The 27,047-nt window shown below is 43.9% G+C and overlaps 2 protein-coding genes across 11 annotated transcripts in view; one reads left to right on the top strand and one right to left on the bottom strand.

The window, feature by feature from the left end:
* Positions 1-773: 773 nt before the first annotated feature.
* On the bottom strand, positions 774-19,182 carry LOC128339233 (shugoshin 2-like). 8 transcript variants are annotated; one of them, XM_053282790.1, is made up of 11 exons: positions 19,071-19,182; positions 17,398-17,460; positions 15,670-15,762; positions 14,829-14,982; positions 12,619-12,794; positions 10,672-10,749; positions 8,090-8,169; positions 7,090-7,367; positions 2,984-4,672; positions 1,741-1,867; positions 774-1,001 (listed from the first exon to the last, which is right to left on the bottom strand). In XM_053282790.1, exons 4-11 carry the CDS (start codon positions 14,968-14,970, stop codon positions 896-898), a joined length of 2,676 nt encoding a protein of 891 aa, XP_053138765.1. In that variant the 5' UTR covers positions 14,971-14,982; positions 15,670-15,762; positions 17,398-17,460; positions 19,071-19,182; the 3' UTR covers positions 774-895. The 8 variants fall into 8 exon arrangements, with proteins under 8 accessions (XP_053138765.1, XP_053138766.1, XP_053138767.1 ...); XM_053282791.1 differs by lacking the exon at positions 19,071-19,182 and adding an exon at positions 17,610-17,697 and having other exon boundaries at positions 17,398-17,464; XM_053282792.1 differs by lacking the exon at positions 15,670-15,762.
* The window catches only part of C1H2orf80 (chromosome 1 C2orf80 homolog), a 33,228-nt gene continuing 25,157 nt past the window's right edge, over positions 18,977-27,047 (top strand). Inside the window, exons 1-3 of one of the 3 annotated variants that reach the window (XM_053282799.1) lie at positions 18,977-19,312; positions 23,128-23,186; positions 23,933-24,345. The gene's annotated coding sequence lies outside the window, so the exon portion shown is untranslated. The other 2 variants (XM_053282800.1, XM_053282802.1) reach the window with 2 other exon arrangements.

Raw genomic sequence — 27,047 nt, 5'->3', positions numbered from 1 at the left:
GTGTACTACATACTTGCGTTTCTCCTCACAACAACCCTGTGAAGTAGGCGAGGCTGAGAGAGAAGTGACTGGCCCAGAGTCACCCAGCTAGTATCATGGCTGAATGAGGATTTGAACTCGGGTCTCCCCGGTCCTAGTCCAGCACTCTAACCACTACTTTATTCAGACATTACAGTATATATGTACACAGGTGTCTGCACAAGTATGTGTATACACAAACAAGAACATTAATTTAAAAAGTGAACCTGGATACAGGTCCACTCTACTGCAGTTTGTAGACCACTAGTATACTAGCATTTATACATTGAATGTAACGTGTGAATAGGGCTGTTGAGGCAGGGTTCACTAGAACTCAGGAGGGGACAGCTTAACTAAAAGTGCTTGCACTTCTAGGGGCTGCAGGGACCCTTATGCAACTCCCCCACTGGAGTGCAGTGACACAAGAACCATTAGACTCCAATCAACTTTGGCACTCTTGCAGAAGTTGTCCTACAATTCCCATAATCCCTGGCGACTGGCCACTGTGACTGGGGATTATGGGAGTCTTGCAGTCCAAAAACACCTAGGGGGGTCAAAGAGTCTCAAAGGGGCTCTAGAGTCTAAAGGTTTTTGCACAACTGCAATCTCACAGGCATACCTAGCTGCCATTCAAGAAAAGGCAGATGTTATTTTGATAATTAAGAAAATCATCTTAAGTACAAGTTGGCTTTTGAAAAACTTCAGATCTTTTCTTCTTTATGAAAGTGAAAGACAGCCAAATATTTTAATGCAAGTATGAAAAAATAAAGCTTTTATTTGTAAAATGGTGTTAAGATACACTCCCTACAACAGACCAGTAGAAAGAAATACTTGTAAAAAGAAGTCCCAAGAAATAAGCCGGAAAACTGAACCAAAGTCAATTTCTTCTTCCTTTTCCTGGATTCTTCTTCTTACTTTTGCCTTTATAGACAGGGGAACTGAGGAAATCGGTAATGGTAAATGGATCACCACGCCTCAATTTCCTACAAAACAGAGAAGAAAGAATACAGCTTGCTGCATATAGAGTTTATTTTATATTCCAGAGAATAGCAGCCACAACAGAAAGAAGCCTTAAGGGTGAAGGCCATCCATGCACTGGGCAATCCTGTACCAGGGGTGTGCATGGACCAATTTTAGTGTTTTGGTTAGTATTCAGACTGAAATCTAACTAAACCACTGGTCCACGAACCAGTTTGGTCAAATTGACCAGCGGGTCCATTTGATTGAACCAGTTAGAGGGGCTAGACTCAAAGGGTAATCCAGTGAGGGTTTCAAAGGCTTCTAGAGGGTGGCTGAGGGGTAGCACAATGAGAAGGCAGCTTTAACGGTAGTTGTATCATGCTTACCAGAACAGTGCTCCCCCAGCAGCCAGCCCATGGGGGCAGCGCAGTTCCTGAACCGACCTGGCCTCCACGAATGCACTGAGGCCATTTGCATAACCTCCGCAGGTGTGTGGAGGCCATTTGCGTGACCATCAGCAGAGGCCAGGTCATATTCTAAGGCTAGGATTCTCCTTTACAAGCACAGCCCCTCGATCCTCCAAACCCGTCCACTGCAGTTTAGTTAGGTTTAATCGCGGACCGGACCACCTCTTCTGGAGGCCAGTCCAGTTCACAATTGAATTGCAAAACTGGCACGGTTTGTTGCGATCAAATGGTTTGTGCACACCCCTATCCTGGATTCTGCCATACAAGGGTGCTTGACATCAAACACAAAACTAACCTGTTGAGCTTGGGCTCTGCATAGCTGACCGACGTATTTCTCTGCCTGTTTGGACGTGTTGATGGAAGAGGGATGGAATCATAGGAACCTGGGCCAACATTGGCCAAATCTTTGAGTACTTGGTTCTCTATAAAGAGAGAGTAGTAGCAGTTGGTCAATGCCAATAGAACACAGACTTTTCATTACACTTAATTTATTAAAAAATCACCCTCAAAACAGCTGTAAATTGAGAATTAAATGCTAGTTCTAATTGGAGTAGTACAGAGAGATATTTTATTTGTTTCACAACTATGTGGTTACTACCATTTTTAAAAAAAGATTGATAAGAATCAAAGACAAGCTAGGAAACAATACTGAGAGTATGAAGTGCAATAAATCAGTATAAACACTTAAATTAAACCTGTGTTTCTCAGAAAAGGAGACACAAGCAGCCTTCATAGTTTGGTTCCTTCCCTTCTCCAAGCACAGGGAGCAATCTGTTCCCTCACTTTGTGTGTTGACTGAAAATCTGATAGATGCGTGGTGGGGCAAACAGGCCTTTTGCTTTCCTCATCTCTCCCTTCACAGTAACCTGCCATTTGGATGTAGCTCAACTTTACACAAAAAGGAAGGCTCAAAACCAGTTCTCTAACTAGAGGATGATGAATCTGTGAGCAACAGTGATCTAAACTGCAAGAATCAATAGAGGTCTAGGTTCATCTACAGATCAGCAACAGGACTAAATTGCCATTTTAGAGGCGTCCGAATCAGTTCGAACGCAGCCTGGTCCAGCGTCAGGGGGGTCTCACTTTAAGGCAGGGGGTTTACTTACCCCTCCCGCTGCTTTTCCTCCTCCCTGCCCCCGTCATTTGCAGGAAATAGATGACGTATCCACCACGCATGCGCCCGCACGTCGCATGTTGCGTGCGCACGTCATGCATGCAACCTTCACACGCAACGTGTGATGGGCGTGGCGGCTACTTCCGCTATTTCCTGCAAACAATGGGGGCAGGGAAGAACGCTGCCGCCCCCAAAACTTTGCAGAAAAATGGAGCGCCGGAGCGGGAAAAGTGGTGGGAGGGGTACAACCCCCGCCACCCTTAAAGCAAGATCCCCCTCGGCGCCGAACCGCATCTCCACGGTTCTGTGCGCAACCCTACTGTTTGACTGGTTTTAGATTCCTCTAGATTTTAAAGTACAGTGTCAGAAGCAGCACACTTTTCCATCATATCATTTACAGTCACTGTTTTCCTTTTTAACTTACGCTTGGATGTTTTCCTTTTCTTGAAGTTAGTCTTAGGACTATTGTCATCTGAACATGGGCTCTCCAAAGACATATTTGTTTTATTTAAAGAACTGTGCTGTGTGGTTGAAGATCCTTGAACTTTCTGAATAATCTTATTTGAGTTTTTACAAACAACATTAAGAGGAGTATCTTCATCATCCAATGAAACTAGAAAAGTAGATGATAGGTTCCCTATTAGAGATGAGAGTGAGGTTGTATCTGCTTGATTTGTGGATGTAGTATTGTCTGCCAAGTCCTTTCTTTTCTTTTTATTGCTATTTAGTATGTTTTTATCCAGACCAGACACATCAGAATTGGTTCCAAAATGCTTTCTTTCCATATTATTCCCGACTGCTTTGGCAACTTTGCCTTTGTAATTTTTTCCCTTTTTATTTTCTTGTAGCCGAATTCGTGAAGCTTCTGGGCTATGGGAGTCTGCTTCACTGAGCACATGCGGTACACTAGTTTCTTGGGTTTTCTTCTTTCCTTTTTTACACTTCCCTTTCAAATTCAGAATCTCTTCTTGGCTAGGGATCTGCTTTTGGCAACAAACCAAATGTGTACTGAAAGCATCCCGTGGTGCTTTATTGCTTATAGAGCTGGATCCTGGACTTTGGAACAGACTGCCTAGATCATTTAAGTTTTCCACATCTGTGTTTTCTGTAATTTCCTGTGTAAAGGGGTGACAGACATTCATATGATCTAGGGGAGCAGGATCTACCACATAGGTCTTTCTTGAACTTCTGGTTTTATCAAAATGCCGAGTATACTTCTCACCATGGTTATGGCTCCTCTCATTCTGTTGGGCTTTATTGTTTAATGTACTTGGCCCTGAGCTTTGGAATTGACTTTCTAGACTCTTTAGTTTTTCAAAGAATGATGTCCTTTTTATTTCCTGACCCAGAGTATTGCAATCATCCACAGTCTTTGGAGGAGCTGGGTCCACCATGTAGGTTCTTCTGCCTGTGGTTTTAACAACACGTTGCGAACTGTGTTTCTCATTCTGACCCGAGCTGTTCAGTGGCACTATTTCTTCCATTGCAGCCACCTGGGTTGACTCTTCAGTGTGGCAAGCAAGCTTGGGAGTTTTCATCTTGATAATGCCAGATTCTTTCATTTTAGACAGTATTGCAGCATCGGTAGGCATCCCACCATTATTAAAATTATCCCAATTGATTGTTGATTGTCTGGAAGCAGCATCACTGCTTTTTGTTCCCATGCTTACTTTTTTATTATTAAAATTATCCCAATTGATTGCTGATTGTCTGGAAGCAGCATCGCTGCTTTTTGTTCCCATGCTTACTTTTTTCAAAGCTTTGGTTTCATTGGCTTTGATCTTCCCATAGCTTTTATTTTTGGCCTTCAGTGTGACAAGCTCACCAACATGACTGACTTCAAGATCATGTTTAGCAGCAGGCTCCATTTCGTTTGTCCACTGTGGGCCACCAAGTGGCACATTGTCTGACATCTCCATCTGAGAATCACCTCCAAACGCAGCAAATAAACCTGTTCTCCCTTTTTTCCTCCTGGTCACATACTCATGTGACACCTCCACCACACTGTCGCTGGATGGTCTCATGGTCTCCTTGGACTGCTGCACAGGATCATTTTTATTCAGGGCAGACAGCGAGCAGCTCCTAGAACTTTGCAGTGGATTCAAGGAATTATCTACAACAAACAAACAACTGAATTAAGCATGTGAAAACAATGCGCCACACAGTCTTTGACACATTCATGAAAACTCAATCTGGTTTGTACGAGTCATTATTATTATTATTACTATTACTACTATTATTACATTTTATATCCTGCTCTTCCTCCAAGGAGCCCAGAACGGTGTACTACATACTTAAGTTTCTCCTCACAACCCTGTGAAGTAGGTTAGGATGAGAGAGAAGTGACTGGCTGGGTCACCCAGCTAGTTTCGTGGCTGAAGGGGGATTTGAACCCGGGTCTCCCCAGTCCTAGTCCAGCACTCTAACCACTACACCACGCTGGCTCTCATATGAACCACCCTGCTGGATCAGACCAAGGGGAATTCTAGTCAAACATCTTCTCTCCCACAATGGCCAGCCAGGAAGCCCACAAGTAGGACATGAAGGCAATAGTGCTCCCATATTGGTTGTCCCCCAGCAAAAGGTATACACCGACTCTGAACATGGAATTACTATATAGCCATTGAAACTGATAGACATATAATCCACTTACTCCTGTCACCCTCTTAGCACTATCTGAACTTGTGGTTGTCATCACAGATTGTGGCAACAAATTCCACAAGTTCACTGTGCCTTGTATGAGAAAGTACACTTTATTTGGCTGACCTTCCATTTCACTGGGTGACCCCAAGCTCCAACAGCAAGAGAATAAGAGAAAAAACCTCTCAGTCCACAGCATGCATACTTTGGTAGGGCAGAGCGTATAAGTACAGTATATTCCATAGCACTTACTTCCAAGTAAGTGTGCATAGGACTGCAGCCTAAGAATGTTAAGAGGGAGTTCCTTGTAGGAAGGGCAGTGCCCAGACTTTTGAACTCCTTCCTACATAGAGTTGATGCTGCCCCTGGCTTTTCGACATTTCCTAGAGATGCACTTGTTCCACTGTGCCTTTGGGCCAGGTTGAGGGACTGTTCTGGTGCTAGTAGTTTGGTGTTCTCTCTCTCTCTCTCTCACACACACACACACACACACACACACGCACGCACACACGCACACACACACACTGGCCAGAGGAGTTGGTTTTATTCTACATTCTTAGCTGATATTGTTGATACTGTTAGCCATCTTGGTGCTATATGCAAAAAGCAGCAAAAGCTTTCTGAAATAAAGTATACTAGCTGTGCCGCCATTTTCTTTGCCCACCTGCCCCTCACTGTTTTCTCCCCACCTTGCCCGGCTGCCGCCATTTTTCCCCACTGGTCACTGCTGCCATTTTCTACCCACCCACCCACCTGCAAGCCTGTCCGGTGCCGCTGCATTCCTGTCCCCCTGCCAGCAGCTTGCTTGCTAACTCTCACAAGAACTGTCACGCATGGGATTAGTGGCAGGTACGCCTTAGAGAAATGTAGATAAATAGATAGATACAACTTGTGCAGCATTAACTTGGGATAGCTCAATCTGAAACACACAAGCCACTTCAACTATACTACCCCTAACCCATGTCCAAGAGACTAGTGAAAAGGGCTATGTCTTTTGCTTTGTCTATATTTCGTGGATCCCACGAACGGCTATGCCATGAATAGGGCTACATCTAGACCTCCACAACGCATCCATCATTTCTGCCACCCTCTCACCTATAGTGCACATGTGACTTAAACAACCTACCATCATTCGGGCTACACAAGCCCCCATTAAGGACAACGAAGAGACTGGCAAACACAGAACACCACATACTCCCACAAGACTGAGCTGGAACAAATTCACCGTGGTGCACATTAAATCCACTGGCTGACATCCTGACTAAATGAAGTCCCACTGGAATTAAGAGGTCTTTGTAATTTCAGTGGGACTTTGCTGAGTACATTTAGGCAGGATGTCAGCCAGAATCCAGTATTGGATAGTAATGGAACTGAATTTTTGTTTTTGTTTTTTAAAAGAATAAAGTACTACATTGATTATACCCACATGAATGGAGACAAACACAACAGCCCTGCCCACCAGCTACCATCTGGCACTGGGATTATAGAATATACATGTCAGGCACACAGCCCTGGTATCTGCCCCTTTGCCCCATGCTAGGACGAGCCAGGATTGACTGGAAATATCTGCCAGGCGATTCTAAATGGAAGAGTGAAGTAGGTGGGGGTAAGCCAAGTCCAGATATAGTCACAAATATTATGCATCCATGACAAGACGGGACAAAAACCACCTTTACACAACCCTATGACACAATACAACGTGCTGCCTGATCCAGTTCATGTTTAATCAGCAGTAAATTCCAAGCATGCCTGTTTGCAGCTAAGTGTCAACAGGACTGCAATGGCAGTATGCCACCGCGAAATATAGATTTCAGTTACGTGTCTCTCCAGTTAACACAGACCACACTACAGGCTAAGTCAGAGTAATTTTATGACAAAACCTTACTATACCTTCAAAAAGTGTGGCCAAGTCAAGTGCTGAGGGAGGGCTTTCAGCTTCACTGAGCTTCCGGTCATTTTTTTCATTGCTTGATAATGCCTCATCAAAAATAGGAGACTGCTCCATAGCAGCTGTGGGCATATTCCGAGACTCGCCGAAAGAAGACCCTGGAACACCTAAGGGAAGGATCTGCAAACTTGTGGAGATGGAATGTCCTATGTCTCTACTATTTGTGTTTCCTTCGTCATCTAGATTAAGGAGTGGAATTCTCATGGATATTGGCGCAGCTCTGAAGTGAGAACAAGTAAGCAGAAAAAGGACCTGAACATATATAGTCAATATCTTCAATACAGAGTGCAAAACCAAGGGAAGCAAATCTTAAGTTCAGGAACATCCCTTCCATGGGAACTGTAATTTCCTATGCTTCCTGTCCCAATTCACTGAATAGAGAGGCATTAGAAACTGTCCCATGCATTCCAGCAGGAAAACACATTCCTGAGCATCCTTAAGAACTCTCTCCTGTGTCCAGCTAGCCCTCCCAACCACTGGTTCCCCTCCACTGTGCAAGTGTAAGCTTACACAGGAGGAGGCAGAGGAAGAAAGGGAAGCGCAAGGCCAATAACAGCACACCCATTATGGGCTGTACCTGAAATCTGAAGAGTATTTAGGCTGAGCTTGTAACAGGACTGGAGTTTCAGAACTTAAGGAGAGAACTCCCATAATTCTGGAAACTGCCATCATCCAGAATGCCGAGGTCCTGAGCTATGACAGCGCAAAACTAGAATTATATATTTAGTATGGGTTTCACCCAGCAGATTGTGAGCAAGAGGTCCTCTCATGCTTCCAGGAGTATTTTAGGCCCTGGTTCACATCTGTGAGCAATAAATTGTGCAAATGACAGCTAGAAGAGTCCAAATGTGATTCACAGCAGAGCTCACTTACACTTCTCATACACCGCATGCATTTAAACTTGTTTTAACTGCTACTGATGCAGCCCAGTTCCGTGCATACCGAATAGGGTGGATATCGTCCTGCCTGTCATCAATTCTACTGTCTCCCCCATCAGATAGTGACAAGGAGCAGGAGCCATCCTAGAAGGGGTGGGGAAGACACAAAAAAGATCGGCAAGTTCTACCTCTTAAATAATGTTTCACTTCACATAACTTATTCTAGAATTACAGAAAAAAGGGGCAGGAGATTTTTTTAGTCTAACTATGACACTTAAGAGTCAAACCAGACAAGACATTATATACATCATTGTCTAGTTGATTTCAAAGTAATATACAGTGGTCCCTCGACTTACGAACTACTCGACATCCGAATTTTTCGACTTATGAAAGGAAAAAGTGGCCGCACGCTTACGAATTTTTCGACATCCGAACGGAAAACCGCCTCTTTGCCCCCGCCAGAGGCCGTATTTTACAGAATAACGGGGCGCTGGAAACCAGCCGCCACCCCCGCCGTGAGCAGATTAAGCCCAAAACTACTGCTACCACTGCCGCCGCCCGCCAGCCCTCCCTCCCTCCCAGCCGCCCACCTGCCCGAGTCCTCACCCGATGATGCCGTTGAAAACAGAGAGGAGCTACCGAACAGAGCTCCTCTCTCTATGAAGTCCTGCCGGCTACTGAAGCTTTGCGCGCGCACATGCGTGCACCGCAAAGGACACCGATCACCGGAGGCCCGGTCTACCCGCTGGGAGAAGGCCTGGTAGACCGGGCCTCCGATCGCTGGAGGCCCGGTCTACCCACCTGGAAAAGGCCGGGTAGACCGGGCCTCCGGCGATCAGAGGCCCGGTCTACCAGGCCTTTTCCCAGCGGGTAGACCGGGCCTCCGGCGATCGGGGTCCTTTGTGGTGCGCGCATGCGCGCGCGCAAAGCTTCAGTAGCCGGCAGGACTTCATAGAGAGAGGAGCTCTGTTCGGTAGCTCCTCTCTTTGTTTTCAACGGCATCATCGGGTGAGGACTCGGGCAGGCGGGCAGCTGGGAGGGAGGGAGGGCTGGCGGGCGGCGGCGGCAGTGGTAGCAGTAGTTTTGGGCTTAATCTGCTCACGGTGGGAGGGGGGGGCGACTGGTTTCCAGCGCCCAGTTATTCTGTAAAATACGGCCTCTGGCGGGGGCAAAGAGACGGGAGGGGTAAGCAAGCCCTCCCTGCCCTAAAAGGAAGGCCCCCCTTCGGTGCCGGTCCGGACTGCTCCGGACCGTGCACATCCCTAGCATTTTGCATGCCTTTAAAGTGCACTTGATAAAGAGTTTTGCACATAAAACTGGGTGTCTGGGTCTTTTTCCTAGGCTCCGGAACGAATTAATCCGTTTCCAATGCATTCCTATGGGAAACCGCTTTTCGACTTACGAACTTTTCAACCTACGAATGTGCATTCGGAACGGATTAACTTCGTAAGTCGAGGGACCACTGTACAGCTATACAGGGACCCAATTCAAATCAGGGCTGCAGCACAGAGAGAGTGGTCCAACTAGATATCCCCCTTTAAGCTTTTAAGGAACCCCAATTGTGCCATTTGCTACAATGATGCTTTCAGGGGCCCAGAACATCAGGAGGGACTTTTGTCAGGCTTAGAACACCCCAGCCTCTATACTGAGGTCCCAACCAGTGTGTTCTCTAATTTGTTTCATCTGTGTGCGGAATGAATTTTGTTCTGGGCAGCAGTATCAAGGCCATGTGGTCCGTCTCCAGTTACCGCCAACTCGTTTGGTAGCGACACAGAGACAGGCCTTCTCGGTCGCTGCCCCGAGATTGTGGAATGCACTCCCTGCTGAGATACGATCGTCATCTCTGGCAATTTTCAAAGAACACCTGAAAACCCATCTTTTTGCCCAAGCTTTCTCAGCTTCCTAAATTTTTTAGGTTTTAATCTCTGGTTTATTTTTAAGTTGTTAAATTGTTTTTAAGTTCTTGTATATGTTTTTAATTAGTTTTATGTTATTGTAAACCACCCAGAGATGAAAGTTTGGGGCGGTGTACAAATTTAATAGATAGATGTGTGCACACATGCATTCAGAGTGGGACCTTCCTGATTCAACCTGAGCGGGATCTAAAATTAACTGAACAGACATCAAAAAACTTGTGAGCACACACACACACACGTGCGTGCCTTAGAGAGAACACTGGCCTCAACATGTGTAATGTCATGTTTAGTTTAATTCTCCATATGAGTTAACCAACAGCCTAAGGACTATACAAGCCCTTTTTTTCGTTTCTCTCCTTTATATGAAGCATACAATATTTTCTAATCAACACAGCAACAACAAAAAATGCATTCTCAAATACAGTTGCTTTCAGTGCATACATATACATATACTGAGTGCTTGCAAAATCAGGCCTTTTCAGTTACAACAGTATGTTATGCATAGGCCTTTTGCCTTCTAAATAAATAGCCACATAAGACGACTATGAGCAGTCTTCAGCAACATTTCAATCATCTGGATAAGAAGATTTCAGGCAAACATGAATGCTATACGTATAGAAATACACCAGTGCCTGAGGTGGGCATAGGGCAATGATGCCATCATGGATAATCAACATACAAGTAAGAGGAAGAGCAGCAGTTTCTATTAGCACCCTGTCAATTTTCTCACCTCAGAAGTTCTGCTCAGCTTTATTATATTTTCCAAGTGGCTGTTCTTTAACAGGTAAAGTTCCTCAGCAGATTTGTTCTGCATCCAAATAAAAAGATCCAGCTTGAAAAACGTTTAAAGTCATCGAAAAACCAAAGCTCAATGGAAAACTTAAGCACAATTATTAAGGCTGTTTTACAGATTTTAGAGGGGTAACAATACTTATCTGAAATTTCCAGTATTTCCCCCTTTTCTTTCATTCCTACCATTTTAAAAGTTGACCATGATTAATATATATTACAAGAGAGAAATGATCTGGTCTTGTGGTAGGAAGCATGACTTGTCCCCTTAGCTAAGCAGGGTCCACCCTGGTTGCATATGCATGGGATACTTGATGTGTGAACACTGTAAAATATTCCCTTTAGAGGATGGAGCCACTCTGGGAAGAGAAGGTTCCAAGTTCCCACCCTGGCATCTCCAAGATAGGACTGAGATTCCTGCCTGCAACCTTGGAGAACCCGCTGCCAGTCTGTGTAGACAATACTGAGCTTGATGGACCTATGGTCTGACTCAGTTTCCTAATTTCCTAAATTAAAACTAGAGGAGTAAAACAATGGGGGGGAAGTACTAGAGACTTCAGATATATACCACCACTAAGTCTGCCACTACAAAGTCCCCAATTTAAACCCACAAGTCTATAGTTGCAAATTGTCATCAAAACCAAGTACATGAAGGACTACCTCATTTGGCATGAACCAATACAAGTAACAATATCTTTCTCAGAAGTCCTTCTCCGTGTTTCCCTACCATTGAAAGTGAGGCAGGTAGTGACTGGAGATAAGGCCCTTTTGGTTCTGGCACCCCAGCTATGGAATGTTCTCCCCAGGGAAGTCTGATTGGTGTAGTCCATTGTTTCATTTGGTCACTGTGTGAAAACCTTTTTAATTTGTCCAGGACATTTAGATTTGGTCTTATCAAATGTATACTTGCTCTGCTTTTAAGCATTTTCTTATTGATACATAAATGAGAGAGTCTTTTTGGCTGAAGAATGGGGTATATGTTTGTAGATAAATAAATGGAATATTTTAAAAAGCTTATGTTTTACTCCAGAGACACATTACAAGTATCAAAGAAACTTTTGGGTTGGATCAGACCAAGGTCTACCTAACTGAACACTGTATCACCAGCAAAAGAAGCAACATAGCTAATATATTTTAAATAATTCTAATTGTATCCTTACAACATTTTACAATTATGATGCCCAAACAGAACTCTTGATCATTTTTACAATGCCAGTACCAACTTTCTTTCACTGTACACTATTTCTTTAGTATCCAAGGTGCAGAATTTTAGGGTTAAGAAAATGATAATTTTTCATTATAGTGACAGTTGGAGAAGTTTCCATTCAGTGTTTCCAGTTTCCTTCAGAGAAAGATAATTAATAAATCAATCTGCCATTTCTTAATAGTTGCCAACTCATAGACTATTCTTATGAATATGGGATCATCAATAGACTCAAACATATTTACATGAAAAAACACATCCTTGATTGAGCAGTTTATAATTTAACATTGATAAATTAAAAATAGTTTCTCATTTTTCTTTAAAGTATTTTTCTAGACCAATGGGATAAAAAAGCAATATACGCTTCAATGTATGCTACATGTTCTAAAAACTGAGAATTAAGATTTTTAAAAACAGGGACTGAGGATTAAGAATTAGCAGCCTTGCATTATGCTGGAAAAGCTTTTAATAACATTCTCCAGACACACACATATATGTTCACATTCCAAAACCTTTGTTGGAAAGCATGCCCATTATGAACCTAAATAATGAAGCAAACAGGTCCCTCAAGAGATACCATTGCAAACATTAAGCAAAATCCCTCCCAATGCTTTTCACAACGTAACACTGAAGAAAAAGCTTCAGCTACCACACAGACACAGAACATGGCTGCAAATATGATACCACAGAGAGCAGCTTTCGGCGCAGACAAGCATTTTCCAAGCGAAACCACTCCAGTTCTCTCTGCAGCTGCATCTTCTCATGGGTAAGCCTTTCAGAAGATATCTTCACAGCATTGAGGGCCAAAGCTAGTGCTCTGTTGTTCTGTTTTAGGGAGTACTTAATTATGGAGGAGTTATCTAAAGAAAAAAATAAATAATACATTTGATTTTATGTTTGTCCTATTAAAGCAGCTTGCTGTCCCTACTGTCTCCCAAATTTTATCACATGACAACAATCGTATAATGCTGGAGGCCGACAGCCACACATCTGAACAGTAAATTCCAATCAGCATGTGAAAATTAGCCCCTCACTGCTAATTTTGAAAACAAAAATGCTAATATGATGTTCTTATACAAATCTATGGTGAGGCCACATTTGGAATACTGCATACAGCTCTAGTCACCACATTTTGAGAATATTGTAGAACTGGAAAAGGTTCAGGAGAGGGCGACCAAGATGATCAGGGGCCTGGAACACCATTCTTATGAGGCAAGGCTACAGTAGTATCTGGGGCTCTTTAGTTTGGAAAAGAGAGGACTATGGGGAGACATGATCGAGGTATATAAAATTATGCATGGAGTAGAGAGCGTGGACAGAGAGAATTTTTTTTCCATTTCTCACAGCACTAGAAACAGGGGTCATCCCATGAAAATAAAGACCAGGAAATTTAGGACCAATAAAAGCACTTCTCTGTGAAGAGATCCTGGAAGTGGCATAGAAATAAACAGGGACCTTTTAGCATAGTCAAAAACCTCTGAAACACAACCTTTCTATCTCTGGGTTTTTCATACTGCAACCTCCACTGGTTCTGAGGCTGGCTACTTTATCTAAAAACTCAATGGAAGTGATAAAAGATTTCAATAACTTTCTATTCAGAGGTGGGATGGTGGAACTAAGGCGGTACAAAAGGCTTCTTTCTTGATGGGTTTTGATGGCTTCTCTTATTCATGGGGAAACCAGTTCCCCTTGGTTCTAATTTCTAGCCCCTTCCTTATTGTCTTTCAAATCTGGAGGGGAAGCACTGTTAATACTTTCTGGAAGTTTTCAACTGCTTAGTCTGGGCCAATTAGCACTTTGACTGGGTTAGAGGCAATGCTCCATTTGGGGCTTATCTTTTAATCACTGGAGGGTGGCGGGGGAGGAATCATTCCTAGGCTGGAGACTGCTCTCTCTTAGTTTAATCTTTTAATTTAGCAAAACATTCTGATGTCTACATATTACCCCAGGAGCTGCTCAGAGGTGTTACCTTTAAAACAAAGTAGGCTTGGGAATAGGGATGCGCCCGAAAGTACTTCAGCGCCAGCGGGGGTGGTTCTTTAAGGGTGGGGGAGGGTGCACTCAACCCTCCCATGGCATTTTCCCCGCCAGTGCTCCGTTATTTTCAATCCTCTCAGGGTGGCAGCGTTCCTCCCTGCCGCCCCGTTGCCCTCATCAGCCAGAAGTACTGATCGCATGTGTGCACGGCAGACAGGAGCACGCGCAACGGGCACACGCGCCATCGGTACTTCCGGCCACTTCCAGCTGATGAGGGCAACAGGGAGGAACGCTGCCGCCCTGAGGAGGTTGAAAATAATGGAGCGCCAGCAGGGGAAATGAGGTGGGAGGGGTGAGTGCGCCCTCCCCTGCCCCTAAAGAACCACCCCCGCCGGTGCTGAAATGGCCCCCGGAACCAAAACGTTTCGGAGGCCTTCATAATGGCTTCTGAAACATTTCGGGCTCAAGCCTACTTGGGAATGAGGTGGGCCTCTGGCCTGCAATCCAAACCTCATTTTAAACCGTGATTTTCCCCTGGCCGTCTCTGGTTCTGTAAATCTGGATCTTGACATTACTATTCCCAGGGTTCCTTTCTACATCTTGACAGTTAAACTGGTCTCATGTCTAGACTAGAAACTTGGTTTGAAACATCGCATTTTGGAACCTCCTGATTAAGTAGACTGGAAAATGCACCTATTTGTTGAGATTCCAGGGAGGCGTTTCCAGCAATCAGAATGCAAATTCTTCACACGTTATCACTTATTGTGCATCATCAACTCCAATGGTAGAATCTGTGTTTTTTGCTTGCAAAACAAACTAGGGGGAGAAACAGAACCCCTACAGCTTTGCTCTGCTATGTCTTACTGTATGCCCCAGAGTTCAACTGTAGTAAGTAATTTTTAAATGTTGCCACTTACTGATTGTTTTTGTTCTGATCTTTGCTGCAAGAGACGCGTTTAGCTTTGCTGTCTTTAAGGCACCACTTTTCTTTTCTTTCATCCGTTTCCTGACTCCATTTAGAGAGAATAGGGAGGATGTTTCTGCATGTTCCAACGACATTTTTGGAGAGGCCTGACAGTTGTTACAGAAAGGGGATCACAAGTATTAGACCTCTGTCCCCCCATCATCTTCAACTAAATAGCACAGATTCTGTTTTCAAAATGCTTTTCTGTCTTTAGCTTTTTGCCCCTCTGAAGTAGGTCACAGATATTCTAATGGGTGAAGATGAGAATTGTTGACAAAGGAACACAGTTAATTCACAATAAAGGTGAAGCCTCTATCAGACCCAATCATACCAACACCTCCTAGCAAGACTAAGTTTATTAAGCAAGTCCAACCCACCGGACATTTAATCATTCTGGCAAATAAAACACAACTACTTTTCTAGCTGCTACCTATTTGTGCTGTTCTGATAACAAAAACAGAAAATTCTAGCTTATCGTTTTGTTTTGTTTTTCTAAGTGTCACAAGATTAATGCAGAGACCATATATGAAACTTTTAAACTTCTGGTTTGACATGGTCAGCTCCAACCTTTTCTCATTCAGTTTATTCATCTGTAATTATATGTCACACACATACGCAGACAATTTGCATTCACATGTTTCCTCCTCCATGTGCAAGGCAAAGGCTCTCATGCTCATAACACCCAAACCTTGGTTTGGATATGTTTGAACACAGCCTGCATGTGTATTTGTGTGTGTGAAACATTCCTTCATTTAGAGTAGTCCTTTGTTCAAGATAAGAAATAAACAACTTGCTTCCAAGAGTTGCTTCAAGGCCTCTCCTTTTAAAATTTTTAAAATTTGCTTTTCCACACTGGGATCCTTGGTTCATATAGGGATTTTCATCACCTGGAACACAAGAACATAGGAAGCAGTCATATACCGAGTCAGACCATTGGTCTATCTAGCTCCGTATTGTCTTCACAGACTGGCATGGGCTTCTCCAAGATTGCAGGCAGGACTCTCTCTCAGCCCTGTGCTTTGGTAGTTTGTTGGTTCAATAAAAAAATCTTGTCCTATTTAAAAATAATAATAATCTTGTCCTATCTTGGAGAAGCCAGGGAGGGAACTTGAGACCTTCTGCTCTTCCCAGAGTGGCTCCATCCCCCCTAAGGGGAATATTTTACAGTGCTCATACTTCTAGTCTCCCATTCATATGCACCCAGGGCAACCCTGCTTAGCTATGGGGACAAGTCATGCTTGCTACCACAAGACCAGCTCTCCTCTCCTGATAAATGCAAATTCAAGAGATGAGGGCTTACACTTCTGAAATGTGCCAACACAGATAAAGCTAAATATAAACCACTTTTGTGCAGCCTCGCATCTCCTCAAACATGACATCTGAGCCAACAGAGTGAGTTCACACATTTAGCTTTCACTCAGCAGATGCAGTAATAAATACACAAAGTAACAGAATGAGATGGTAGAATCCAGAGTTGATAGAATGGACTCTACCACTTCAGACTACAGGTGGGGGGGGCAGTGGGAGATCAGACTACAATTTTTAGAGGGAGCCCCTTTGCACAAAAAGCCCTGCAAGGAGAACACCAGAATAACGGTTAATTGTCTAACCTTGATATATACTCTTTTTTTGGCAGCAAGCTGGATTTTTTATTTTGTTTTTTAAATACGGGGAGAGCATTCAAAAACTCTCTAAAGACTGAAACAACCTGAAGTACCAGGAGTCTCCCTATTCCCCCTGAACTCTATCATTTCATTCTGGCATTGGGTAGACTGAAATGTACAGGCACTACTTCAAAGCAAACGCGCATAGTCAGAGCTTCCTCTAGTCGTGTAGCTAATCTGTATCAATATCAAGCCGAATTGCACAGAATCGTGGGGAAAAACCCACTCTCTCATGAACATAGAACCCGACTATGCTAGCATTAAGTCTCAGGACTAGTTTACAAATGTATGTGTAACATACTCGCATAGTTCGGTTCGATGCCCGTAAGAAAGCGTTTCTCACGATGTCTGTGCAATTGGGCTCGAGACTGATACAGGTTGGAACATAGGACACTGCCACTTACTGAGTCAGACCATTGGTCTATCTAGCTCAGTGTATTGTCTTCAACAGACTGGCAACGGCTCCTCCAAGGTTGCAGGCATTATAAGACAAAAGGAAGCACTAAGTACATACGTTTGCTCAGAAGCAAGATCCACTGAATTTAATCGGGCTCCAAGACTGTAGTTCTCAGGAGCAGTTTAATTCCCGGATCGGTAAGAAGCGAGGACCTAAACAGACCTTTCTCCTATTCTCTGTTATTAAACTGATATGCTGCAGAAGGAAGTTTGGGTAGGAAAGCCTCCGCTCTGTCGAAAAAGGTTGGACAACGGAATCAGAAGAGACCCTTTTCTTTCTTTCTTTCTCTCTCCCCACCGGCACAGTGGTAGCCGGGCTTCCTCCCCTGAGTTACCCACAAGGTCTCCCATTACGCATCATATTTTAAGCACGGGGGGTGGTGGTGGAAAAACATAACTTACCTATATTCAAGAAAGAGGAGAAAACACCAATTCTTTCCGCTCAGATCCCCCACTTCTTCAGAACTTCCTGCTTAAGAGAATTGTGGGAAATACAGTTTAGGGTTTATTTAAAAGTTTTTTTAAAAAAACACAACACCGGGTTTTCTTATTCGCTACGCATGCACTACGTGGAGCACGGTGTTTCCTCCTTTACACGAAACGCAACAGACCACCTTGACTGGAATTCTCTTTTTCTGATCGATAATGACAACAGAATAAGAAGAGATGCTCCTGCCACCACCAGGGCGTGATTTTCATTTGAAATTCACCACGTGATCTGTTTCAAATGTTTTTCCACGCTGGGATTGGCCGATTGGTTCCTGAATCTTGCCTAGCAATTGCATGCTGTTGCCTACGTCGCCGCCCAGGTAGGGAAAGACACTTTATTAGAGAGGATTTGGCTGTAACGTGTTGCTAACTTAGCAAATGAAATGAACAATGTTCTAAGTTAATGTTGTTTCCCAAAGGAGGCTGAACGTTCAGGGCCGTCGCCTCCTGTTACAGTATTATTCCTGGAACGCTCAGACCTTCAGGAGCAGGCTAACAGAGTGGGCAAAAACTAAGCGGGTTAAGCTTTCCCCATCACTGCAGGCAGGGCTATTCTAGGGGTGGTTGCATTTAATAATAAACATTTAGGTAACACGAGTTCTTGAAGCAACTCTCGTACGTTATCTTGTGATCCTTACAACAATCGTGTATTCGTCCCCTATTGCAGATAAGGGGACTGCGGCTGAGAGAGATCTGCCTGGGACCACTAGTGAGTTTATGGCAGAGGTGAGGTTTTTGGATCCGCGGCCATAAAATTGTTTGAGATCGAGGCTCGAGCACAACTTCTATATGGAGTTCAGTTGAGTATTTATTCCAGTCTAGGTAAACTAGAAGCTGTTCAATCAAACTTCCTGAAGAATATATTCCTGGAATATATTCCAGGTCCCCAGCTGTGTGCCTAGCGTGGTACTAAGACTGGAAGCGGGCTCATTTTCAGCCCTATTGGCTTAGCCCCACTGGTACTAAAGGATTTGCAGCATTCCAGATGGGGGAAAGGTGTAGAGGATAGGTTTTATTATTATGGTTTTTCCCCATAACCACTGCTTTGCTAATTTTGGGCTACGACACCACCAGATCCAAAATTAGGGAAAGGATCTATGATATGAAGCGTTGAATTGATCAGGGCTCCATACCAGCCAATGTCTTTCTGGACAATCCAATTATGAGCTTCACTCCTGCTAATTACTTGATTCAAATAACAGCTCCAAAGTACCGCAGAGCCTTGACATTGGCCCGTTGCAATGCTCTGTGTCAGGGGCGTAACAAGGCTGGAGTGGGCCCAGAGACAAAATTTTAAAATGGGCCCCTTGCTGACACACACACACACACGTCATGTGACTTGCCTCTGGGGGGGCCCTTGAGGCGTGGGGGCCCCCAGGCAGCCGCCTCCCCTTGCCTAATGGTAGTTACGCCCCTGCTCTGTGTACAGCACTGCTGGAGAGAAGGTACCATGGAATCAGGCGCGTAACAACGATCGGGCAAGGGGAGACAGTTGTCTGGGGGCCCCACTGCCTGGAGGGGCCCCCCAGAGGCACCTCACGTGACTCCCCATTGCCCCCTGCCCAGCCCCAAGGCTCCTCAGCCACTTGCCCTGTTCGCCGTCTCTCCAGCTTGTTCTCCTGGCCGGCAATCGAGGGAGCAGACAAGCTGCAAAGAGCTCCTTTTCTCCCGCCTCTCAGCTGATCGGCGGTGGGCGGGGCTTCCACGGAGGCCTGGTGTAGGCCTCTGTGAAGCCTGAATTCCAGTAGGGCCCAAGCCAGCCAGGAAGGAGGAGGCAGCCAGAGTGGCCACCACTGTTCTCTGCAGCAGAAGACCCCCCTGCTGCCAGGTAGAGTGTGAACTCCTTTTTGTGCTTACCTTCCCCGCCCCCCGCCCCCCATATATAGGCATCTGCTTGCCATAGGGCTTGGATATGGGGGGGAGGGACTGAGAAGTCTCTGAATATTTATTTTTAAACAGCTTGGAAAAGTTGCTGGCTTAAAAAAAACTATCTAAAAAGTCCTATAAGTGGCTTGTTTCATGGCAGAAAATTACAAAAACTATTGGAACAAACAGTATTATATTTATTTTATTCATTCATTTATAAATGCACTTATGTTCAAGTTGTTTTGCAACCCAGAAGGTCTGAGTGAGAACTGTGAAGCATGTCTTGTGCTTTTATTTTATTTTTCTTGTGTATGAACTGCTCCCCAATAACTTGCAGGGACTTCAGGGTAAATCTGGCCAACATGTGAATGCAGCACTTCCATTCCAGAGGAGAGGTGTGTTAAAGGGCTTTAAAAGCCTCCTGTGAAAAACCTCCTGCAATCAAACTTGACTGAATTTGTTCAGAATTCTGGGAAAACAAACATAGGCTCACCCTGCATGGTTGAAAGTCTCCTTGGCTAATCTGCAGCGAGGGGCCCATTTTAATCATTCATCTTTCTAGTGTGTTCTAGGCATTAAAAGTAAAACAAATGTATAGTACTCAATGTATATCACTATATATTGTGACGTGTGCGTGTGTGTATTCAGTGAAATGTATTTCCAGGCAGCATACTTATTTTGGAATATCAGACTTAAATCCTTGGGGGCCTGGGGTGTGCGGAGGCCCTGGACTTTGAGTGGGGGGGCCCCATTTTAAAATCTTGTCTCTGGGCCCACTCCAACCTTGCTACGCCCCTGCATGGAATTCCATATGAAGAACGTGTTTGTCCCTGCGGTTCTGGTGAGATCGAAACAATAGTGCACGTACTCCTGTACTGCCAATATTACCGAGACATCCGACATAAACTTATTTCCCCTGATATTAACTTACATCCTACTGACACTTTTTATTTGACCTTCCTTTTAGCGGATCAGAATGGTGTTGGGTTCTAAACGTCACTAAGTTTTGTCTCATTGCTAATAAAATTCAGTAGAGCTTGTCAATTAGTTGGTTACTTGAGAATTCTGCCTTGTTGCAAATAACTTAGCTGTTTGTTATTATAGTTTATCTCATTCTGCTTATTTCTTTTAGTTTTTGTTACAATTAGTCGTATCTAATCTAATCAGTTTTAAATTTTAGTAGTTTTACCTACCTTATTATGCAAATCTAGTTGTATTTGTTTGAATCTGTTCTTTGCTATATTGGTCAAAGACCGAAATAAAGATTGATTGATTGAGATTTATGAATTCTCTTAAAGTAAAGTTGTGCCGTCGAGTCAGTGTTGACTCCTGGGTTGCTGTGTTCATGGCGCGGCCAGGAGTGGCTCCTCCCTGCCTTAAGGCAGGGAGGAGTTGCTCCTGGCTGCGCTGCAAATGCAGCACTGGCCGGACTTCAACTCCCAAACGGAGCCACGCAGCTCCATTCGGGAGCCAGACCACGCCCCCCACGTCTGACATCAGACGTGGGGGCGGGGTGAGTGGGACCACTGCCGCGGCTGCACACAAGCCACTGGCGGTCAGGCTTCGTGCCTGAGACTAAGGTAAAACTCAGTGCTGGTCAGCTAGTAAATGTTTTTTATATTTTCTTTTGAATTCCTGTGTGCCTTTCTTTACTTCCAGTTTCAACCTACTGCCTCCCAATTCCTTATTCTGTGTGCAACCCTTGTTGCTTAATGAAGTTCATATGCTTAGAAGTGACTTCAGTCTGATTTAACAGGTTCTGGAGGGTTGCTTGCAAAACCTTTCCCCATATGCCTCGCAAGGTCATTCGCTACTGTTGAGTTGTCTTGCTGTCTAGAGCTGGGTTGTGTGGACTCTGGCTGTACAGTCCGAAGCCAGACAGTTCTAGGTCATTGAAGCCGTGTCTAAGCCTGATCAGTGGCTTTAGATCAGTCTTCAACTGGTGGCAGCCTACTTTGAAGGAGTGTCGTGCTCCTAGATTTGGGATCAGAACAATCCCTCTTCTGAGGGTAGATCCCAGGAAAGCATAGCGTCACCCCCATTTCACCACACACCCATTGATTTCCATAGGCTTAAGTGTGCCTAACTACATTGAACTGAGCTGCCAGTGTCTTCAGGACCTTGTCTGTTGTCTACGCTTAACCTCTTGCTTCCTTTTGACGCAGGTGATTATTGACACAAATGGTTACATCTGCCAATGTATGTGGCAGGAGAAGGTCCAGTTCTCATTTATCAACCAGCTGTCAGTGTTTTGACCAAACCCAAAAATCACGAACTGCAATACATGCAACAACAGTTCTAAATAACATTGCAAATATTAAGGACGACAACATCAAACCTCATACATGTGGAAATTTAGATCAGATATGTGACTTTTGTTATGCAAAACATTTTGAAGGAGAAAGACCAGCGGATCAAAAATTTTCACATTGCTGCTCAAAGGGAAAAGTAAATCTTCCCCCACTAAAAACAAATCCATTCATCCAGCACCTTATGACAGGTCACCATGAGCACAGCAGAAATTTCATGGAAAATAGAAGATCTATTAATAGTGCCCTAGCATTTGCCTCCATGGGAGCAAACATCGCTCCACCGCCTGGCCATGGACCATACTGTTTTTGAATACACGGCTCAATTTGCCACAGAACAGGAACACTGCACCCACAACAGGGCGAAAACAGACAATTTGCACAATTATACAATTTAGATCCCACTGAAGCTGCTGAGCAAACCCATGGACAGTTATATGTGGCATTATCAAGAGTCAAAAGTTTTTCAGACGTCGTGGTCAAGGTGCTAGAAGGCCCAGAACAAGGCAGACTATTAACAAACTCAGAAAGAATATTCACAAAGAATGTGGTGTATAAAGAAATACTATGAGGGGGCGGGGGGAACCTACAAATGTTTAAAATGAGTAAATTAAGTTAAATACTGAGTTGAAAAAATAAAGAATAACATTTAACCAAAAAATATGCTCAAAGACTAGCCTCATAAGTAAAAAAAAAAAAAAGAGGAGGGAGGTGGAAGGGCAAAAGAGAGCAGGCCAGAGGGGAGGGGGGGAAAGAGATAGTGGGGCAAGGGGGAGGGGGAAGGGAAGAAGGGAGTGCGGGAGGGGGGAGGGTAGAAGAGAATAGGGTGGGGTGGGAGGAAGGAAAAGAGATACAAGACTGTGGGGCAGGAGAGAGGGAGGGAGAGTGGGGCACAACTCTCAGAGAAGGACCCCCACTCTAGACCAGAGGAGGCAGTGGGCCCAGCCGGGAGGAGGAGGACGCGGTGCGGCCAAAGGAGGCAAAGATAACTGGCCCCAAAGGTCTACTAGCACCCGTTAATTTAATTGATCTGTTTCAAATGTTTTTCCACGCTGGGACTGGCCAATTGGTTCCTGAATCTTGCCTAGCAATTGTATGCTGTTGCCTATGCCGTCGCCCAGGTAGGGAAAGACACTTTATTAGAGAGGATTTGGCTGTAACGTCTTGCTAACTTAGCAAATGAAATGAACAATGTTCTAAGTTAATGTTGTTTCCCAAAGGAGGCTGAACGTTCAGGGCCGTCGCCGCCTGTTACGGTATTATTCCTGGAACACTCCGACCTTCAGGAGCAGGCTAACAGAGTGGACAAAAACTAAGCGGGTTAAGCTTTCCCCATCACTGCAGGCAGGGCTATTCTAGGGGTGGTTGCATTTAATAATAAACATTTAGGTAACACGAGTTCTTGAAGCAACTCTCGTATGTTATCTTGTGATCCTTACAACAATCGTGTATTCGTCCCCTATTGCAGATAAGGGGACTGCGGCTGAGAGAGATCTGCCTGGGACCACTAGTGAGTTTATGGCAGAGGTGAGATTTTTGGATCCGCGGCCATAAAATTGTTTGAGATCGAGGCTCGAGCACAACTTCTATATGGAGTTCAATCGGGGCGGGGTGAGTGGGACCACTGCCACGGCTGCACACAAGCCACTGGCGGTCAGGCGTCGTGCCTGAGACTAAGGTAAAACTCAGTGCTGGTCAGCTAGTAAATGTTTTTTATATTTTCTTTTGAATTCCTGTGTGCCTTTCTTTACTTCCAGTTTCAACCTACTGCCTCCCAATTCCTTATTCTGTGTGCAACCCTTGTTTCTTAATGAAGTTCATATGCTTAGAAGTGACTTCAGTCTGATTTAACAGGTTCTGGAGGGTTGCTTGCAAAACCTTTCCCTATATGCCTCGCAGGGTCATTCACTACTGTTGAGTTGTCTTGTTGTCTAGAGCTGGGTTGTGTGGACTCTGGCTGTACAGTGCCCTTAAGTCCGAAGCCAGACAGTTCTAGGTCATTGAAGCTGTGTCTAAGCCTGATCAGTGGCTTTAGATCAGTCTTCAACTGGTGGCAGCCTACTTTGAAGGAGTGTCGTGCTCCTAGATTTGGGATCAGAGCAATCCCTCTTCTGAGGGTAGATCCCAGGAAAGCATAGCGTCACCCCCATTTCACCACACACCCATTGATTTCCATAGGCTTAAGTGTGCCTAACTATATTAAACTGAGCTGCCAGTGTTTTCAGGACCTTGTCTGTTGTCTACGCTTAACCTCTTGCTTCCTTTTGATGCAGGTGATTATTGACACAAATGGTTACATCTGCCAATGTATGTGGCAGGAGAAGGTCCAGTTCTCATTTATCAACCAGCTGTCAGTGTTTTGAGTAAACCATTTAGCTGTGAAATCCAATGCCTTGGCATGTAAAGGGATCCCCTGTACTCTGCTGCAGGCCAGGAGAGAAGCCCAAGAGGAGCTGCTTGCTGTTCTTCTTTTTAAAAATTTTAGCTCAGTGGTATTGTGTTTCTAAGCAACAGACAAATGCTTCATTCTCTTGGTTTCCCTGAGCAAGAGATTAAACTGTTAAGGCGCAGCTGCACAAGCAAGGAGAAAATACCATCATCTGGACGGAACATTAACACTACTAAGCTAGATACATTTCAGAAACTGCATCTTTTTAATACCCATTGTGTAGAAAGTCTGAGAAAGGTAGTAAGTCATTTCTCATTTATTTATACAGAAGTATTTTGTGCACTGTATCGTCTTTAAGGTGCTCTATCTTTCTCTCTCAGATATCTATCTATCTATCTATCTATCTATCTATCTATCTATCTATCTATCTGTTATTGCTAGTCGATTCTCTTGCATTCTTGTTAAATGTCAGGCAGGGGGGTTGTAGCAATGGATGGTTGCATTTTGCTTCTCCTTGTATGCTGCTTAATGTATTTTGATGCACTTCTTTTCGGCCAAGAAGTAGCTGTCTTGAAACACAAAATTTAACTTCTCAGTAGCAATGTATTTTCATTACAAGAGAAAGTGTAGGCCTTGCTAGACTGTCACACTGATTTATGAATATGATAGTAAAAGCTGTTAATAAAAGTAAACCATTGTTCTTATAGGAGTTTCTCACAAATTCGTTGTTATTGCTTCCTTAGCTTTTTATTTTGTGTTTGTGTTTGCATTGAGTGTGTGTAAAATAAGATTAAAGTGTGCCAAGTATTCTAATTTTTGTTATGGATAATCTGTGGAGGAAATCTCTTATACAGAATTTGTTGACATGATCAGTTTTTACAGGGAAATACTATCCCCCCCCGCCCCCGATTAAAAATCTCTCGTATCTGTTTCTTTCTTATAAATGCCTTCCTGTACAGTGAAACAAAGCTGGTATTAAGGAACAGCACTGTTAATATATAGTGGAAGGATTTCATAACTGAATGGATGGCGGGGGGAGCACATAACCCCGAAAAAATTATATGCATAACTCAGTCGATCGCTGACTCCTTCCCTCCCTGTGAGGTTTTAAAGGGAAATTGGAAATATTCCTGTTTCAGCAGGCCTTCTCTGAAGTTTTTAACAGATCATGGCTGCCTACAGGTGTTTTTAATGACTGCTGGTTTTGTGGCGGCACTTAATTTTGCTTTATTGGGATTATTATTATTATTATTTTATTATATGGTTTTTAAAAACTTGCTGATCTAAGACCAGAGTTAAGGCTATCACAATCTGGCTCAAGCTCCACAAAGCCAGGAAATTATTGTCTGCATGTGCATGGCATTGCATTGCATCTGCATTTGTGGGGTGTGTGTGTGTGTGTGTGTGTGTGTGTGCCTGTTTGCATTGAGTCTGATTCTGTTTCTGTGTTTGCATTGTGCCTGCTTGCATTTGTATCTTGAAATCTGACACACTTGTAGACTTCATCAAGTAGATCACACACACACACACACACACCAAGTTTCAAGTTACTAACCCAATAGTTGTCATATTTATAAGCATTTTGAGGCTTATAACGGCAGGAGCTTTTTTTTTTTTTTTTTTTTTGCTGCTTGCCTTAACTAAAGGGCAAACTTTAAAAACTTTATTGCTGCACTGTTGCTTTAATGCATTTATTTAATGCCATGAGTTCGCTTGTGAAATAGGCAAGATGGAAAAAATTATAATAATTTAAATATGCAGGCGATCTGCTAAGCCAAGAGCAACCTACTAGTTGTGTGTGGTGGTCAACAAGGAGCTAGACAAATCTGTACTTTAGGTACCTGCCTGGGACTGCAAAAAAACACTTTGTCATGCTAGAGTAGACCATAATACATGACTGATAGACTAATACAGGTGAAATTCGGAAAATTAGAATATCGTGCAAAAGTCCATTAATTTCAGTAATGCAAATTAAAAGGTGAAACTGATATATGAGACAGACGCATTACATGCAAAGCGAGATAAGTCAAGCCTTAATTTGTTATAATTGTGATGATCATGGCGTACAGCTCATGAAAACCCCAAATCCACAATCTCAGAAAATTAGAATATTACATGGAACCAAGAAGACAAGGATTGTAGAATAGAACAATATCGGACCTCTGAAAAGTATAAGCATGCATATGTATTCAGTTCTTGGTTTGGGCCCCTTTTGCAGCAATTACTGCCTCAATGCGGCGTGGCATGGATGCTATCAGCCTGTGGCACTGATGAGGTATTATGGAAGACCAGGATGCTTCATTAGCGGCCTTCAGCAATTCTGCATTGTTTGGTCTCATGTCTCTCATCCTTCTCTTGGCAATGCCCCATAGATTCTCTATGGGGTCAGGTCAGGCGGGTTTGCTGGCCAATCAAGCACAGTACACTGTATACTTTTCGGAGGTCCAAAAAGGATTGATAGGAGGAACAGAGGCAGTGCTTTTTTCCAGATGGTGCACAGTGGGGAAGTATCTTGCCTAGGAAGCAAGAGGTTACCAGTTTGAATCCCTGCTGGTATGTTTCCCAGACTATGGGAAACACCTATATCGGGCAGCAGCGATATAGGATGATGATTGATGATGATGATGATTAATTCGATTTCTGTACCACCCTTCCAAAAATGGCTCAGGGCGGTTTACACAGAGAAATAATAAATAAATAAGATGGATTCTTGTCCCCAAAGGGCTCACAATCTAAAAGAAAAACATAAGATAGACACCAGCAAGAGTCCCGGGAGGTACTGTGCTGGGGGGTGGATAGGGCCAGTTACTCTCCCTCTGCTCAATAAAGAGAATCACCACGTTAAAAGGTGCCTCTTTGCCAAGTTAGCAGGGATGATGGAAGGCTGAGAACCCGTGTGCTCGATCCAATCCCCCTCTGGAGCTTACTGCTGCTCCATGTCTCCCCCCCCCCGCCAATGCCTTAGCCTTTCTCCTTGAACTCCAGTGCTCAGTAGAGCC

The sequence above is a fragment of the Hemicordylus capensis genome, chromosome 1 (assembly GCF_027244095.1).
Source record: "Hemicordylus capensis ecotype Gifberg chromosome 1, rHemCap1.1.pri, whole genome shotgun sequence".
In the NCBI taxonomy this organism is placed as follows: Eukaryota; Metazoa; Chordata; class Lepidosauria; order Squamata; family Cordylidae; genus Hemicordylus; species Hemicordylus capensis.
The sequence above is the reverse complement of the archived record's forward strand: the minus strand, read 5'-3'. Positions and strand labels throughout refer to the sequence as shown.